The sequence below is a fragment of the Prionailurus bengalensis genome, chromosome B3 (assembly GCF_016509475.1).
Source record: "Prionailurus bengalensis isolate Pbe53 chromosome B3, Fcat_Pben_1.1_paternal_pri, whole genome shotgun sequence".
Taxonomy (NCBI): domain Eukaryota; kingdom Metazoa; phylum Chordata; class Mammalia; order Carnivora; family Felidae; genus Prionailurus; species Prionailurus bengalensis.
Genome location: NC_057355.1, coordinates 52338849 through 52355991, shown reverse-complemented (window position 1 = coordinate 52355991; position 17143 = coordinate 52338849). Strand labels below are relative to the sequence as shown.

The window sequence follows — 17143 nt, the reverse complement described above, 5'->3', positions numbered from 1 at the left end:
CTATGGAAAGTTCCATATGGTGAGGAACTAGGGCGTCCAGCCAATGAGCCATTTTGGAAGGGAATTTCTGCCTCAGTGGAGCTGTGCCATGATCACAGCCCTGACAAGCATCTTGACTGTGACCTCATCAGAGATCCTGAGCCAGAACCACCCAGATAAGCTGCTCCAGATTCCTGACTCTCAGAAACCATAATAAATATTTGTTGTTTTAAGTTGCTAAATTTGGGGGTAACTTGTTATACAGCACTAGATAACACTAATACATAAGATATAAAATAAACTATGTCAATGAGATAGAATGAATGTCAATGAGATACAAAAATGTATCTTAAATTTGTTCTTTAGGGGTGCCTGGGTGGCTCGGTTGGTTAAGCGTCCGACTTCGGCTCAGGTCATCATCTCATGGTTCATGAGTTCAAGCCCCGCATCGGGCTCTGTGCTGACAGCTCAGAGCCTAGAGCCTGCTTCAGATTCTGTGTCTCCCTCTCTCTCTCTGCCCCTCCCCAACTCATTCTCTCTCTCTCTCTCTTTCTCTCTCTCAGATGAAGAAACATTAAAAAAAAATTGTTCTTTAGGGCATAGAAATTGCTGAACTCTTAAAGTGAAAGAACCCATAAGCACTTATGTCCCCAACTTGAGGGGAAAAAAACCCTCTATCTAAAAAAGGGTTTCATTTACAAATGAGACCCTGAAATATGCTCAGGAAGAAATAATTTTGAGTGGTTTGTCAAATACAGTTCATGTCTCAGTTATTACCAATTCCAAATCTACCCAAATGAATGGCGTTCTACAGTATGCAAGAGAATTCTTAACTATGCTAACTCATGTCCTGTGGAGAATAAACGGAGTCCTAGAGATCAGGAAGGGTTTCTTGAAAAGGAAAGCTCTCTTCTTTTGCTATAAAGTCAGACGCATGCTCACCATCAAATAGCAGGTGCCACGTACCTGGGATGAGCTCACGATCCTTCTCTTATCTTTGCACCAGTCCATGCAGAGAACTTTGTTCCCATGGCCTTTGAGGGTCCTTCTGGTCTTCATGACAAACTGCCCCAGGGCCTCCACCCGCTCTGCAACCTGGTGTACTAGAAGGACAGGCAACAATCAGTTCTGTTACCCAGGACCAGATTCTGAGCCATATGCTGGCAAAGGGATGACACTGGTCTTTCTCTGTGGCCACATCTTGATTCTCCTGTTCTTTACTATAATGCCTTCACAACGCTCTCTTTTGAGCTCAGTGGAGGGTAGAGACAACACTGTCGTTCTGTCTTTGTGTTTAATACCCTACATTTTTCCAAGCATTTCCATCTCTGTGTGCTGAGGGATCAACAAGACTGCCTCATATCTACAGAGTATATACCTTTTACTATACACAATTCTCCCACTGAAGGGGGACAGCTCTGCGAGGTAGGCAGGGCAGCATCAGAATGAGATCACTGTCCCCCTTTAACAGGTGAGGAGACTGAGGCTTACAAGGGTTCTTTGGCTAAGTTCATACAACTAACTGGGAGTGACTCTGGGATGTCCGGTTCTTTCACCTACCTTTCCAGTCACAAGGAAAAGTGACTTTACAAAACTGTCCTATGAGGTGCCAGCAGGCACCGTGACTTCTAAATGACCACCCCCCTTCCCCCTCTTGCCTAGCACAGGCCTGGGATGTGTACGTGCTCCATTCATGTGCTGCAGGCAAGAATGCATAAGGGAGCCACCGGTACAGCCATGGGTTTACTGAAAACTTGCGGTGTCAGTAGAGAGCAATATTCTAGAAGTCTGAACACATGACCTAGAGAAGGAACCAACACAAGGGAGGAGCTTCAAAAAGGAATCTCTCAGGTGCTGAGACCGTGGCCTCTTTCTCGAAGCAAATAGAGCTTTCAAGGGGCTTATCTCAGAGGCTATCACTGTGGGGTGTCACTAGGAGCCAAGTTCCCACAAAGGTACCATCTAGTCCAGGCCCTGCATCCAGAGGTGAGGCAACTGAGGATGGGGGATCCCATGGCTTCTCCCCCTTGTGCAGTGCCACTGCGCTTGTGGTTGGAGGCTGTGCCAGAAGGAAAACTGGGGCTCCTGACCCCCTCTCCACTTCTCCTTCCTCCAAACCTCCCAGCAGGGCATTTCCCCAGGCAAGTGAGAAGCAGGGAAGGGGGCATTTGAGGCAAGGGATGGCCCGAGGAAAGGTGTGGTGTCTTAGCATAGCAGAGTGACGTGGGTGATGTGAGGCCAGGGGGCTGGCCCTCTTCCTTCCCAGGAGCTGCTAGAACTTGAGGGGGAAATGCCACCTCCTTGTGGGAAACCCGGGCAGGGAGGGCCAGACTGGACTGTAGTTCAGTGACAACAGAGCCCTTCTCAGAAACCCACCCTCCCTGGCTGGCTCTCCCTTCCTTCTCTCTAGACACTGCACTGTGTATTTCCTAAAAACAAGGCACTCTCTTACATAACCACAGTATATTATCAAAGTCAGAAAAGTAACACTGAAACAATACTACATCTGATGTATGGACCTTACTGAGAGACTCTCCATTGTCTCAATAATAACTTTACTGCAAAAGAAAACCCAAGATCATGTGCTGTACTCATATGTCATGTTTCTTTAGTCTCCTGACTTACTTTCCCAGTTTGGGCTTGTCTCCTGCTTCCTCAAGATTAGATTCAGGTAATATGTGTCTGGCAGGAACACCAGAGACTGAGGAGCTCCTGCCGGTGTGCCTGGTCAGGAGGCACCTGTTGTCCATTAGTTCACCATCACCAGCACTGTTCACGCTGACCATTTGGTTAAGATGGTGTCTGCCAGTTTCTTCACTGGACAGTTACCATTTTGCCTTTTATCATGAAGAAGCATCCTGTGGGGATGTACTTTGAGACTATATAAATACCCAGTCACTCTTCAAACTCTAGTTTTAACATCTGTTAATGATTCTTGCCTGAATGGTTTATTAGGATAGTTCGCAAGGTTTTCCTAATTCCATCATTCCGTCTGTTTTTTGTTTTCTTTAGTTGGCTTTCTAATAAAAGGAATTTTCCCTCCCCTCCAATGTATTTATTCACCCATGTATATTATATGGACTCATGGATTCTTACTGTAAGAATTATTTATTTTGATGCTCATCCAGTGCCTGATTTGCTCAGAGGGGGCCCCATCAAGCAAGCTCCCATGACCTTCCAACACGTCCCCAACATTCCCTGAGTTCTTTTTTTTTTTTTTAATATATGAAATTTATTGTCAAATTGGTTTCCATAGAACACCCAGTGCTCATCCCAACAGGTGCCCTCCTCAATGCCCATCACCCACCCTCCCTTCCCTCCCACCCCCATCAGCTCTCAGTTTGTTCTCAGTTTTTACAAGTTTCTTATGCTTTGGCTCTCTCCTTCTCTAACCTCTTTTTTTTTTTTTTTCCCCTGAGCACTTCTTATTACAGACTCAGGTTCTTTCCCTGCTCTGACCTTCGAATCAGCCACTTCTCCAAGAAGTCTTGGTTTCATGTAGTTGTCCCATTTCTTTGTGATAAAAGAACAAATGTGTGAACAAGTTAAAAGTCTCTGTGAAAACTCAGACTATAAAAAATACTGGTTTAACTATAAAGTACTACATGAGAGGCACCTGGCTGGCTCAGTCGGTGGAGCAGGCCACTCTTGATGTAAGCTAGAGCCCTACATTAGGTGGAGAGATTACCTAAAAATAAAATCTTAAAAAAAAGTATACCTGAATATGCAATTATTATGCTATTACTTCTGCTGAGACACTGCATTCTTTATTGCCACAAACAGCACATTAGTTTTTTACTGATGCGTTCTTTAAAACATATTGTTTAATATGTTTAAAAACAGAGTGAATTTTCTAAATTCTTACAGGCCTTTGACATGTCTGTACCAGCTCAGAGTTGTGAGCATAGATTATTTAGTGTTTTACTTTGACACTTCACATCGATATTCTTGCTGTTTTCCTCACTTGTGCATTAGGAAGACCACAGCTATTTAATGTCCCTCTCACAAAAATAAAAAAAAAAATTAATTAAAAAGATGGCTCACCCCACCCATATAGAGCCCTCCTTACTTAATGGGAATCTGACCACATCCCAACTATTAATTATTTTTTCTCATTGCATTTTTCCATCCCACACCCACTCATCCTGTTTCTATCTGGCAAATCTCACATCTATTAAAGAGTTACAGCTTTTCAAATGACGTCTCCAGAACCCCTACTGTGTGCCAAGAACTAGGCCGGATGCATGGGTACAGAAAAGAATAAGACAGTCCCTGCTCTTAGGGAGCTCACAGTGTGCAGGGGGAAGACAGGCCTGCACACATATCACCAAGGCAGTGTGGTCACAGAGGTGTCGGGGAGCCGAGGGTAACACGGCTGACTGCTAACAGGTGTGCCATCAGAAGGAGATGTCACAGGTACCTGGTTTTGAAGGATCCATAGGAGTTCGGGTAAGGAAAGGGAAGGGAGGAAGCTAGCTTCTTTATATCTCTGTTTCTCATTCAGTAAAATGGAAGACAGTGAACTAATCCACGGGGGTGTTCTGAGTTTTAATGGGGGAAGTGAATTAAAGTGCCTAACAGGTGTCTGGCAGGCCAGAAACCAAAGATGGAGAGTCAGGGTACTAGGGGCTGGGGACTTGAAAACTGGAAACAACATAACCTGGAGGAGGTGGGGGGGGGGGCTTCTGAAATGGAAGGGCCACAGAGACTTTCACGTTTGGGATAAGAAAGAATGAGAGAGTGAAAAGAGGAGGTTAGGGATAGGGAGAAGGTTTTTTCTTGATTTATTTTAATACAATTATAGAAGAGAATGCACACCCATTGAAAGTAACCAGAAAATAGAAACACGATCGCTTACAGTCCTGCCTAGCCTGACCACTCTAAACATGTGGTCTATATCCTTCCAAGCCTTTTCTCTGCACATGTGTACACATGCGTGTGTGTGTGTATATACATATATATATATATATATATATATATATATATATATACACACATACACACACACACACACACACAAGCAGACTACACTTCACATACAATTTTGGGGATGAGTTTTTTCATTTATGGTTGTCTATGTCAAATATAATTATCTGTCACTTTAAATGACTACATGACATTCTACTGAATATACCACAACGCTAAAATTCCCTACTGGAAGACACTTTGTTCTAGGGCTGCCTGGATACCTTTGCACTGCATTACCTCCTTAGATAAATGCCAATTCATAGCATTGCTGAGTCAAAGGTATAACACATTTTTAGAGGATTTCAATGCATATTGCCAATATCTACCATTTTGTGCACATTTCCTGGGGGAACAGGCACTGGGCTGAGGGCCTTACACACAGCCTGAGGACCCAGGCTAACCCTTATTTCTACAAAGAAGGAAGGGGAAGCTCAGAGAGGCTAAGGATGTCATGTACAAGCATTCAGACCCCTATGAACAGAAAACACCTCCTGTAGTGGCATAAGTTCTGGGCACGTGGCTCTATTACTGTAGAAAATCAAGGCCAAAGTGAGGTGGTGACAATGGCTTCTTAGTCTAGGAGACACCCCCAACTTGGATCCCTCTACTTCCTGATGTAACTAGAGCAACGGATCCACGTTAGGGACTCTAGTCCGGAGTCAAGAAGTGCATCCTCATACTGGCTCTGGGAGACCGATGCAAATTTAGAAACAGAAGAGAACTTAGGAACTCAACAAGTCAGGCTGAGCACCAATCCCGGGCACCCTGAGGTTTGGCAAGTGTATGAAGCAGGGGTTTTCAGTTGCCATCAGCTCCTCCTCCCGTCTGCCTCTACCTTCCCTCACAGACAAAAACCTTACTAGAAGCCCAAGGCAGAAAGTAGCCAGAGCTGAGCTGAGCTGAGCTGGTGAATGGGGGAGGGAGGACGCCAGGCTCAGGAGCATTTGTACTCAGCATACTTCTCGCCCACTGGCCCCCAAGGTACGTGAGTTGCCCTGATCTACTCACTTCTCATAAAAGGAAAGTGAGGCCTGAGGGAAAGGCACAACTTATAAATTAGTGGAAACAAATGTCTCCTCTGAGCCTGTGCCCTCCTCTGTAAAACGAGGGTGTTAAGAGTTTATCTGGATGGGGCCCTGGAAATAATCTGTAATTCTGGTTTCAAGCAAAGATGAATTTTTCATGAAGATGTGGCTTCCTGTCAACTTTCAGGGAATATTTTGCTATTTATTTTATAATCTGTCGCACATGTGAACCTAAAGTAAAATGTATAGTGTGCAAGTCTGTTCATGAAAATCCAAACAACATAAATTCGTAAAGTGAAAACATGCATCAGGGTCCTTTTCATCATTCCAAAAGGCCATGAAAAAAGTGACCCAAGCACAGACAAGATCTAAAGTTTTCCTGAACATGAACATTGTGGAAATGACTGGTAATACATTAGATAAGTTCAAAGACAAGTGAGACATCTTCAGTAGAAAAACAGAACCATTTAAAAAATGATCTTGAACCACTTTCCAAATTTGGCACCAATATACAGTCTTTTGATGGCCACGATTTGGTAGAAGATCTAAGGAATCAAAGATGAAAAATAATCTGGGGTGCCTGGGTGGCTCAGTCAGTTAAGTGTCTGACTTCAGCTCTGGTCCTGATCTTGCGGTTCACGGGTTCAGCTCAGCGTCGGGCTCTGTGCTGACAGCTTAGAGCCTGGGGCCTGCTTTGGATTCTGTGTCTTCCCCTCTCTCTCTCTGCCTCTCCCCTGCTCACACTCTGTCTCTCTGTCTCTCAAAAATGAATAAATTAAAAAAAAAATTTTTTTTAAATGAAAAATTATCCAAAGCTAATTCTAAAAAACTCATTATGCAACCCAAGTGTCCATCGATAGATGAATGGATAAATATGTGGTGTATCTATACACCCACACACAATGAAACACTTCTCATAAAAAAGGGTGATATCATTTACAACATGGATGGACCTAGAGAGTGTTATGCTAAGTGAGGTAAGTCAGAGACATAAAGACAAATACCATATGATTTCACTTATATGTGGAATTTAAGAAACAAAACAAACAAATGAAAAGCAGAAGTAGATCCATAAATACAGAGAACAGACTGATGGTTGCCAGGGGGGAGGTGAGTGGGGGGATGGGCAAAGTGAGTGAAGAGGAGTGGGAAGCACAGGCTTCCAGGTATGGAATGAGTAAGTCATGGGGATAAAAGGGGATAAGAGCATAGGGAATATAGTCGATGATATCGTAATACCATTGTATGGTGACAGATGGTCACACAATTGTGGTGAGCACAGCATAACCTATAGAGTGGTAGAATCACTATGTGGTACACCTGAAACCAATGTAACACTGTGTGTCAACTATATTTCAATTAAAAAACAATACAGGTAAAACAATTTAAAAAAGCATTCCACCTGAATTTACCTCAGGATCGAATGAGGTGGGATATAAACAAAATCCTTAAACACTGGGATGGTAGGAAAATATCTGCAATCACATTTCCTCACTTGTGCTTGAGATTTTGGAATTGCTCCAAAACATCCATTAGCTACACACAGAAAAAAAACCTCCCCAGAATTCCCTAATTAGAAAGTGGAAAGACTAAGCTATGGTACCATCTTTCAGATGGAGTCCTACATGGTTCCGTACAATTATTTCAAAATATTGACATTAAAAAGAACAGTAAAATGACACGGGGGGCATTTTAATCCATTGTGTTAGATTAAAACTAGGCTCAAACTCTAAATCTAGTACAATCCCAAATATGCTCACAAATATATAGGCAAGCATAAAATCATAAGCTATGAAATACACCAAAATGTTATAAGTGGCTGTCTCTGGGTGGTGGGGTTATAAATGGCTTGTTGTCTTCTATATTTCTAAATATGTGGCAGTGGGCATTCGTTTATTACGATGGTACCCTGGAGACACTTATGTTAGCTAGCTTGTGTGCAATTAGGAACGCAGAGCCAAAGCAAAGGGAGACGCAATGAAAGGCTCTCACGGCTGCGGGCAGCGGGTGGAAGAGCAGCAGGGAGAGGATTAGCTTGAAAGGAAACTCACTTCTAGCCTCCGGACACAGTAGTTTTCCTTCGAACGTGGAAAAAGTCAGCCAACACATTTGTTTCAGACTAATCCAGAAATTCAGTTTTCCTAGATTTCTCCCTACACCATAAAATCAGAAGAGTCCAAGGCTCCAGCCATAATAATAATCTTTGACAGTAAAGCCTTTCACAAAGTTACATTTAGAACAGATAGAAAAGTAAGTAGCATCTGATGATAAGTCCTATGATTTGCCCAAATGTCATCTGGATTTGTACTCAAAGAAATTACAGAAATCTTTGAGTTGTTCGTTCCTAGACTAGATGAGAATCTGCCACCAAGGAAGCTGGGAATCTGGAAGAAGCCCCCCTCAGCCCCAGGAGGCTGCCGGTACACGGTAGCTAAAATAAACACAGCATGCCTCCTGCTCTGCTTGCAGCCTGTTTTCCAGATCATTCTTCAGTTTAATTTCAAGTTAAGGACTCTTTAAAGTTGAACTCTCTTTTTTTTTTTTCTTGATGTTGACTCCTGTTCCAGTACTCATTTTTTATTATACACACAGTAAATGCACAGATGGGTATAAAGTGAAAAATACCTCTACTTCCCTTCCTCCCCTGGCCTTCTCTAGAGATAACAGTTTCTTGTGTAACAGTTTCTTGTGTAACCTGCCACAAAGTCAACGCATAACACAAGCATCTCTTGTTTAAGCTAATGAGATCATGTTATATATACTGTTTACGACTTTTTAAAATTTAATACTGAAACCTTTTCATACACGCATAGATATGTTTCCTCAAAAAAATTTTTTTAATGTTTATTTATTTTTGAGAGAGAGAGACGGAGTTGTAAGCAGGGGAGGGGCAGAGAGAGAGGGAGACACAGAATCCAAAGCAGGCACCAGGCTCTGAGCTGTCAGCACAGAGCCAGACACAGGGCTTGAACCCACGGACTGCAAGATCATGACCTGAGCCAAAGTCAGATGCTTAACTGACTGAGCCATCTAGGTGCCTGCCCCGCCCCCACCACTTTTTTTTGTGTGTCTTTTTAATATAAATCACAACTGTCTGAGTGATGGCCTAGCAGGGTGAGGAAGAGAGCTATACCTAGGAGCCTGAACCCTGGCGTCTGCTCCCCATTCTCCCTTAGAGTAGCTGCAGAACCTTAGGGCAGCTAAAAAAGAAATATAATCCTTCCCTGGATCTCAGTGGTCTCATCCATACAGGTGGCAGGGAGGAGAAGAAAACTTTTTGTGCCTTTAAGACTGAGGCTGAAGCAGGTGACCCTTCTAGTTTTGAGAGTTGTGTGATAAGACCTCCAAAGATGTCTATGTCCTAATCCGTGGAACCTGTGACTATGTTACCTTACATGGCAGAAGGGGCTCTGAGATGTGATTAACTTAAGGATCTTGAGAGAGGATGATTATCCCAGTTTATACAGGTGGGCCCACTGTAATCACAAGGGTCCTTGTAAGAGGGAGGCAGGGAGATCAGAGTCAAGATGTGATGAGAGAAAGGAGGTTAGAGGATGTGGGGTCACAAGCCAAGGACTGCAGGTGGCCTCTAGAAGCTGGACAAGGCCAGGAAGGGACTCTTCCCTAAAGCTTCCAGAAGGAATAAAGCCCTGCTAACCCAGTTAGACTTCTGACTTCCAGAACTGTAAAAGAATAAATTATGTTGCTTTAAGTACCTATGTTTGTGGAAATTTGTACAACATCAATAGGAAACTAATACAAGCTATATATTATATCTCATGATTCTAAAATGTCTTATAATCAAGCAAGGGAGCACTTACCCATGGCAAGAAGGGAGCACTTACCCAGGCTTCCCCTTGGGCCACCCATATCAGCCACTTCCTCTATTTAATGTTAGCCAAGGGTCTGACTCAGGGAAGAGGGCTCAACAGTATGGATGCTGGTCTGAGGGTCAAAGGGAGGGGAGCTGAAGAAGTGAGGGTCTGGAGTCGGGTAGAGTTTGCTTTTCCTCCAAGTTCATGCTCTATTATTTTGTTGTGTTTTTAGGCAATAATTTGGGCAAGTCAGAGCTAACAGAAGGCTGATCAACTGTCCCAGTTTGCCCAGGACTAAAGGGTTTTCCAGAATGCAGGACCTTCCATTTTAAAACTGAGAGTCCCAGGCAAACCGGGACGACTTGGCCATCTTAGCTTGTGGCCTGAAAAGCTGGGGTAGGGGCTACAGGACCATCTATATAACAACACCAAAATGTAAGAATGACAGGCTCAGTAAGAGGTTGAGAGATTGGAAGAGAGAAGAGCCCAGTGATCCTAGATCATGAAGATCTCTGGGGGGAGGGGAGACTGGTCAGAAGAGGAGGAGTAGCTCTGAGCACCAAAGGGATCCAGGAGACTGTGATGGAGAGAGAGGCCAGTGGGTTAGGACAGTCACCCTTGGGAACCCTGAAGATATCAGGGATGGGGCAGGGCTGAGGTCGAAAAGAAGGCTCAAGCCATGTGCCAAATTTCCTTAAGAAATGAGGCAGCCTGGCTGGGAGGTCAGGAGACAGCAGCATGGAGAAGGGGAAAACAGATGTCAGTTGAATGACAGGAGCTTCAAAGGAGCAAAGGTTCTATACAGGAGTAGAGGAGAAGTGGTCTGGAGGCTGCAGGGGGAATAAAGGGGAACATGGCCATATGACTTCTGGTCTTTTCAACTCCAAAATTCTGACTTACATGCAGGTGGGGATAGATCTTTCCACTGTGGGTCCAAAAGTTGGTGGCTTCTGAGGGTACTGCATCCTTGGCAGGACAGGGGACTATGCTGAAAAACTACCTTGACTATCTCTCTGCCTTAAGGTCATTTCCCAAGTCACAGAAAAGGCTAACAGGTTCCCAGTGGGATGTCTTCACTGTTGATCAAGAGAGTTTCTGGAGAATCTCTACACAGAGCCCAAAGTAGTTGGGCAAAAAGCTGAAGCGAGGTTGGGCTGGAGTTCTGACTGTCTGGGCTGGAATCCTGGTCCCACCACCAACTGACTGCAGTCCTCTGGCAAGTCCTTTCACCCTGCCGTGCCTCAGTTCGCTCCTCTGTAAAATGCAGAAGTCAGACGACCTACCTCAGGGGCACTAACACCACACATACAGCATCATCGATAGCACCTGCAGAATGTAGGAATTTGCAGAGTGAAATGAGGCAGACTTTGTCCAATGCCTGCCAATTTCCATTCCCTACTGCTTCCTGATAACAGAAACCCAATGTTGTTTGGGGATGACAATGTGCCCGGCTCAGTTCTCTCTTTCCCAGGGTCCCTTGCAGTAGCAATGTAACCTACTTCTGGCCAATAAAGTACAAAATCTGTTGGAAGAATGGAGATTTGGGGGAAAACTTTTGCTTTCCTGGTAAGAAGGAGAAACAGAGGCTGGTGGCCACTTTCTCCCTTCTTCTGGCCCTGGATACAGAGGTGATGTTTGGAGCTGTGGTGGTCATACTGTAATCATGCGGCAAATGCCAGTGTTCTCAGGGTGGTGGAGAAGAAAGACTGGAGGGTGGGTCCCTGATGGCACCCTGAGCTGCTAAACCAAAGTCGGTGATCACCTACCCTTGTTCCCGTTACACGAGGAAAACAGCTCCCAATTTGTTTCGCTACTTCATTTGGGGTCTATAGTTAATTGTAGCTGGACACATCCCTAAATGGTATAGAGGTTTAGCGTGTCTCCGAAGGAGGCCCTTACAAAAGCACAGTACGCTCTCGATTCAGGTCATCTGCTTCTATCAAGAAAGGAATCAGGTGCTAACAACCCAGCATGAACCCCATGTTTCTTTTCCAAAAAATATTAAAGGGGTGGCCCCAAATAGGAAGTGTAGGAGCAGGATGTATAGGTGTGCCTGAGGGTACCATAGGGAGGCTGGGCTCAGCAAAGGGGAGCTGCCATCCTCAGAGCTGAAAAATAAGCAGATAATGCCACTTCCCCAAGCCTGGCCCTCAGCCCAAACTCTGCCGAGGACAAACCATCTGACAGAGTAAAGGGAAGCGGATCCCGCCAAGAGCCATTTAACCTGGCTACTTAATTGCTCACTCATAAAAATCACAAAGCCGGTTCTGAATTATGGTAGTGGTCAAGAAGTATGTTGTTTACCTACGACTGCTGTTGCTCGTTTATGCCAAACACACCGCATCCCTTCAAAAGCTTCTTAAACAGCCTCAAGTGAACTAACTAAATGGTAGGATTTGGTAAGCTCCTCTGCTTTCCTTCCCCCACCCGGTTCTCCATCCCTAAGGAAAGGGGGCAGATTGGAAAAAATGAGGTTTTAACTCAAGAGTCTGGTTCCTCGGAAAAGCAAAACTGAGAAAAGATACAACAATGATGGAGAAAGCCAAATGATTAAAAAACAAAACAGGAGTTTACCCTAGGCCGCGCCCACAGGGCTCGCTGCGCTGGCTACCGCTGACACCCCACCCCCTCCTCCACCTTGCTTGGCTCGGGCAGGACTGCAATCAGTTCGCATCTCTCAGGAAGGCGATGGAGGGAACTCATCTCAAGACCCTACCCGGGTAGAGCAGCGACCAGGGGCGGCTTCCACCAGGCGCCCCCGCCCAGAGGCGGAACCGCCTCGGCTAAGCGGGCGGGGGCTCTGCAAGGTGTCCGGCGCCTCCGGGGTCCGCCCGGCTCGGGCCCCACAGCTGCGCAACCCGGGGGCTCCGGGCCGCAAGCCACGCCTCACCGGCGCCCGGGAACCAGGGAGCCCATCCCGGGCATGAGGCCTGGCTCAGGCCCCCCGGCCCTGCACCCCCAACCCCGCTCCCCCGGGGGGCCGGTCTGGTTTCTTCGGCCCGCCTCCCGGCGCGCAGCCCCCGCCCCGGCCCGCACTCACGCTCCACGTCGTGCAGCTTGGCCCGCTCCTCCTCCAGTTTGCCCTTGAGGCTCTCGGCCTCGCTCTTCAGCGACGCCAGCGTCTGGTTCTCGTGCAGCCCATCGGTTGCCATCTTCGCGCCGGGACGCGGCGGGGAGCGAAGCGGAGAGCGGGGCGGCGGGTGAGCGGGCGGCGGAGGCCAGGCCGGCGAGCGGGCGGGAGCGGCCCCCGGCGCAGCTCCAGCCGCCTTCTCCCCGAGCGCGGCCCCGCCCTCCGGCGCTGACGCGGGCGGCTGCGAGCCTGGCTGCCGCGGTCGACTCCCCCCTCTCCTCCCGCCTCGCCCGCGGACACCCGCGCCCCCTCCGCGCCCACCCCCGCCCTGGCACCTGCGGCGCGCGCCTGGCGCTGTGCCAGGGGCGATGCCCGCGGTGGCGCTGCAGCGCACAGCACCCGGAGAAGCAGGGAGTGTCGTGCCCCTTTTACCGGTGGGAAAACCCAGGCTCGGAGTCGATAACGTGACTTGCCCGAGGACACGCTCGTAGTGAAGGACCAAACTGGGATTCCAATCCAGGACTGCCGGCTCCTGGGACCCAGTGAAGTCCCAGTGACACGGCCTTCCTACCTGCCCCCTCCCTGGCACCGATCAGCTCTCAGTGGGACTTGATAGGCTGCGCAGTGGCTGCTACTTGCAGAGTAGGTGAGCAAGGAGAGGGCAACGAGGCCCGGTCCACACCCACCACTGATTCCCACCTCATCCTGGGTAGCCCTGGTTCCCCACCCGCCCCCACAACGAACCGGAAACTTTCCTCCTTCGTTGACTCAAATATACAAAAATAAAACTCGTTTTGGCTTCTGAGAAGCTGTAGTGTACGCCATTAAGACCGCACACTCTGGGTTTTGCTTTTCTTTTTTTCACGCAGAGAATTAAGTGCCTGGCCTGGGGTCAGCAAAAGGAGGTGGTGGCAGGGGTGGGGTTAGTATTCAGGGGCCCAGACCCAGCGTTTTTGAACACACGCTCGGTGATCTCAGCTGTGTCATTTCTGAGGCAGCTTCCTCCACCTTAGAATGGAAGGTTCCTAGGAGTCTCTCAAAGATGCAGATTTAGTGACTTTAAGGCAGGCTCAAGCATCTCTTTTTCCCAGTCCTCTGCAATGCGAGGCGCTGTTCCAAGTACTTTAGGCTAATAAACCACAACAATCACCCTGAATGGACACTATTCTCCCCATTTTACAAATGAGGAAGTTGAGGGACGGAAAGTTTAAATGATTTGCTTGAGTCACACTCCCAGAAAGAGGCAAAGGCAGGATTTGGACCTAGGCAGTCTGGCTCTATTCAGCTGCATGCCTCCAGACTTCAGTGTGGAGGACCCAACCCATGGCTTCTCCCTTTTACCCCTCCATGACCTTGCATGTGTGTGTGTGTGTGTGTGTGTGTGTGTGTGTGTGTGTGTGTGTGTTTATACATGCAAAATGGGAAGGCAGATCGAGGTTACAAATTCTAGAGCAAACATTCCCAAACAGGATTTTGGTGGCTGTGCTCACCCTTCCCTCCTTCCACTTCTTGTCCTGGGTGGCTCTTCATCAAAGGAAAGTTGGAAGTAGCCTGGGTGACTCAGTCGGTTGAGCATCTGACTTCAGATCAGATCATGATCTCACGGTTCGTGAGTTCGAGCCCCACATTGGGCTCTGTGCTGACAGCTCAGAGCCTGGAGCCTGCTTCAGATTCTGTGTCTCCCTCTCTCTGCTCCTCCCCCACTCACACTCTGTATCTTTCTCTCAAAAATGAATAAACATTAAAAAAAAGTTGGAAGTAATCTATATTAATCTAAGCATGGTTGTCTAGGAGGTTAGATTCTGGACTCTTTGGTTTCCTTATCTGGGACATCTACTTCGGCTGTTGTGAGAATTGAATACGAGAATTTGAGTGAACCTCTTAGCAGACACTGCCATCATAGCAGGTGTGTTTTAACTACCAGCTCCCCATTGATACAGGTTTATTCATCACTTATCCTCAGTATTTAGCATAATAGATGGTATATGGTAGGTGCTCAGTTAATGTTAGCTTATCAAGTGGATATATAAATTAGAATATATAAACTGTATAATTAAAAACAAAACAAATACACAAAATATCAATGTGTTAATAGATATATACAACTATTTATAAAAGTGAAACTATTATATCTGCTTCAGAGTTTGTAGAGCAGAAGCGTAAAAGCATGGGTGCCATCAAGATCATACTGCCTGAGGATAACTCCTGGCTGTGCTGTGTGGCCTTGGGTGATTTACTTAACTTCTCTGGGTCTCAGGCTCCTCCTCTATAAATGGAAAACACCTCCTCAAAAAGCCTCATCCTGGGTAACCCTGTAGAGCATCCCATGACACATAGTACTTGCTCAAAATTAAGGCTCCCTGATACACTTGAGCAATTCATATGAAGTAATTTGAATGAGACACTAGGCCATGGGAGACACTTCTCTCCAGGATCACCTCAGAAGGCCTGGCCAGATAGCATCCTCCCATCACTTCCTCAGGCTGGTGCCTCGTGGCCCCTCGTGGGCTGTGTGTGCCTGCTCAAGGTCTGCCTGTGTGTGATCTGGAGTGAGCAGAGCTTCACGCTGGAGCGTGTCCTCCTCTGGACGTTCTCTCTGTAAACTAAACCCCACGTATCTCCCAATCTGGAGGGTCTGCCACCTAGAGATGAGGACATGCAACTTTTTAATAGCTGGGAAAGTTTACAAAGTGCCTTCCTGTACTTTGGTTTCCACTCCTGTTTCTAGGTAAGGAGTCTGGAGTGCAGAAAAGTTGAGTTCTGCTACCTTTCAGTAGTAGTGGAGTTACAGGGTTGCCTCATTTGTGAAAAGGGAAACTGGGGGCTCACAATCCCAAACACCCAGATAAAAATCAGCTGTCGGTCACGTGGATGTCTCCTCAGCCACAGGAGTGTGTCTGAATAATTGGGAACCTACAAGTGCTTATGGTGGAGATAGCCTGTGACCGTTTCCTGAAAAGTGCTTCCAACCTGGGAGAATCTATGATGCTACAGGATGTGATGACAGGGATTCTGGGCTCCTTGTATCCAGAGAAGAAGGTGTTTAAAAAACAAAAGAGCTAGATTCACAAATAGCACTGTACCAGGATGGTAGGGCCGCCGGAAAGCAGGCCTCTTTTAAGAACTGAATGTCCTCGGTTTGACGATTTGCAGAGCTAAGTTTAGAACACAAGGTGCTTCAGGTAGAAGCCTGTTATACTAAGCCTGAATCTTGTGACATCAGGATTGTTACGCTTTTCCAAAGCCTGTGTGTCACTCTGGGCTGTTTACTTGCCATTTACTTTATGAGAACATAAATGGAACCAAGAAGATGAATACTGTCTTTTCCTCTTCAGGTGGATAAAATGTAAAATTCCCCTCTCCTCTCTTTGATACATGGTTTTTAAAATGTGCTGATAATTGGGGGGTTTCCTATTGGGCTTCTGGAGAAGAGTGCTCTACCACCTTTGACCAGGTGGGGGCTCTGCTCAGCCACATTACTGAGCCCAGCTTTGCAAATCCTCTGAGATAGGATTAATTTCAAGGGCTTCAGCCATGCTATGGGCATTATGCTGCAAGATCTGAACAAAGCCGACGCATAGTCACCTCTAGTGAGGATTGATTTGTGTTCTTTGAAAAATGTCAGGATTTATATTCAGTCCCCAGCCCTCACTGAAGTCTCAGGCCTAAGGAACACTTTTCCCTGAACTTAATATTGTTTACTACTGAGGCCCTATAGGGTTCAGTCTTCAATAGAGTTAGTTGTTCCTAGGGAGAGCTGGACCAAGGTCTTTGGAGAGGTACTTCCAGGCTGTTTATTTGCCAGAGTCCCTTTTATCTTAGTTGCTTGCCTAGCAGACTAGTTGAAAGCAGAAGCAAAAAACATTAGTCCTAAAAAATAAGAATAGCCAAAACACTCATTGAGCACATCCTGTGCCGGGTACTACTGTTTTAAACACTTTATCAGGGGCACCTGGGTGGCTCAGTCGGTTAAGCATCTGACTTCGGTTCAGGTCATGATCTCACGGTTCATGGGTTCGAGCCCTGCATTGGGCTCCACACTGATGGTGCAGAGCCTGCTTGGGATTCTCTTCCTCTTCCTCTCTCTCAAAATAAACAAACTTAAAAAACATAAATACTTAATAAAATGAACTCATTTGATTCTTACAAAGCCTTATGAGATAGTGCTATTATTCCTATTTTACATATAGGAAAACCTACCTCCTAAGAGAGTAGAGATCTGCTGGCACACCACCACCAAAGAATACAACTTGGATCTGAACTCAGGAGGTCAGAGACCAGTGTCC

At 46.4% G+C, this 17143-nt stretch overlaps 1 protein-coding gene across 4 annotated transcripts in view; it reads right to left on the bottom strand.

Moving 5' to 3' along the window:
* Positions 1 to 17143, bottom strand: part of GNB5 (G protein subunit beta 5) — a 60837-nt gene that overhangs the window by 37775 nt on the left and 5919 nt on the right. Inside the window, exons 1-3 of one of the 4 annotated variants that reach the window (XM_043555412.1) lie at positions 13193 to 13558; positions 12828 to 12939; positions 946 to 1082 (exon numbers count right to left, since the gene is read on the bottom strand). In XM_043555412.1, the coding sequence (XP_043411347.1) occupies positions 946 to 1082; positions 12828 to 12939 (249 nt within the window). In that variant the 5' untranslated portion in view covers positions 13193 to 13558. Of the gene's footprint in view, positions 1 to 945; positions 1083 to 12827; positions 13083 to 13192; positions 13559 to 17143 lie in introns of those variants that run through there. The other 3 variants (XM_043555410.1, XM_043555411.1, XM_043555413.1) reach the window with 3 other exon arrangements.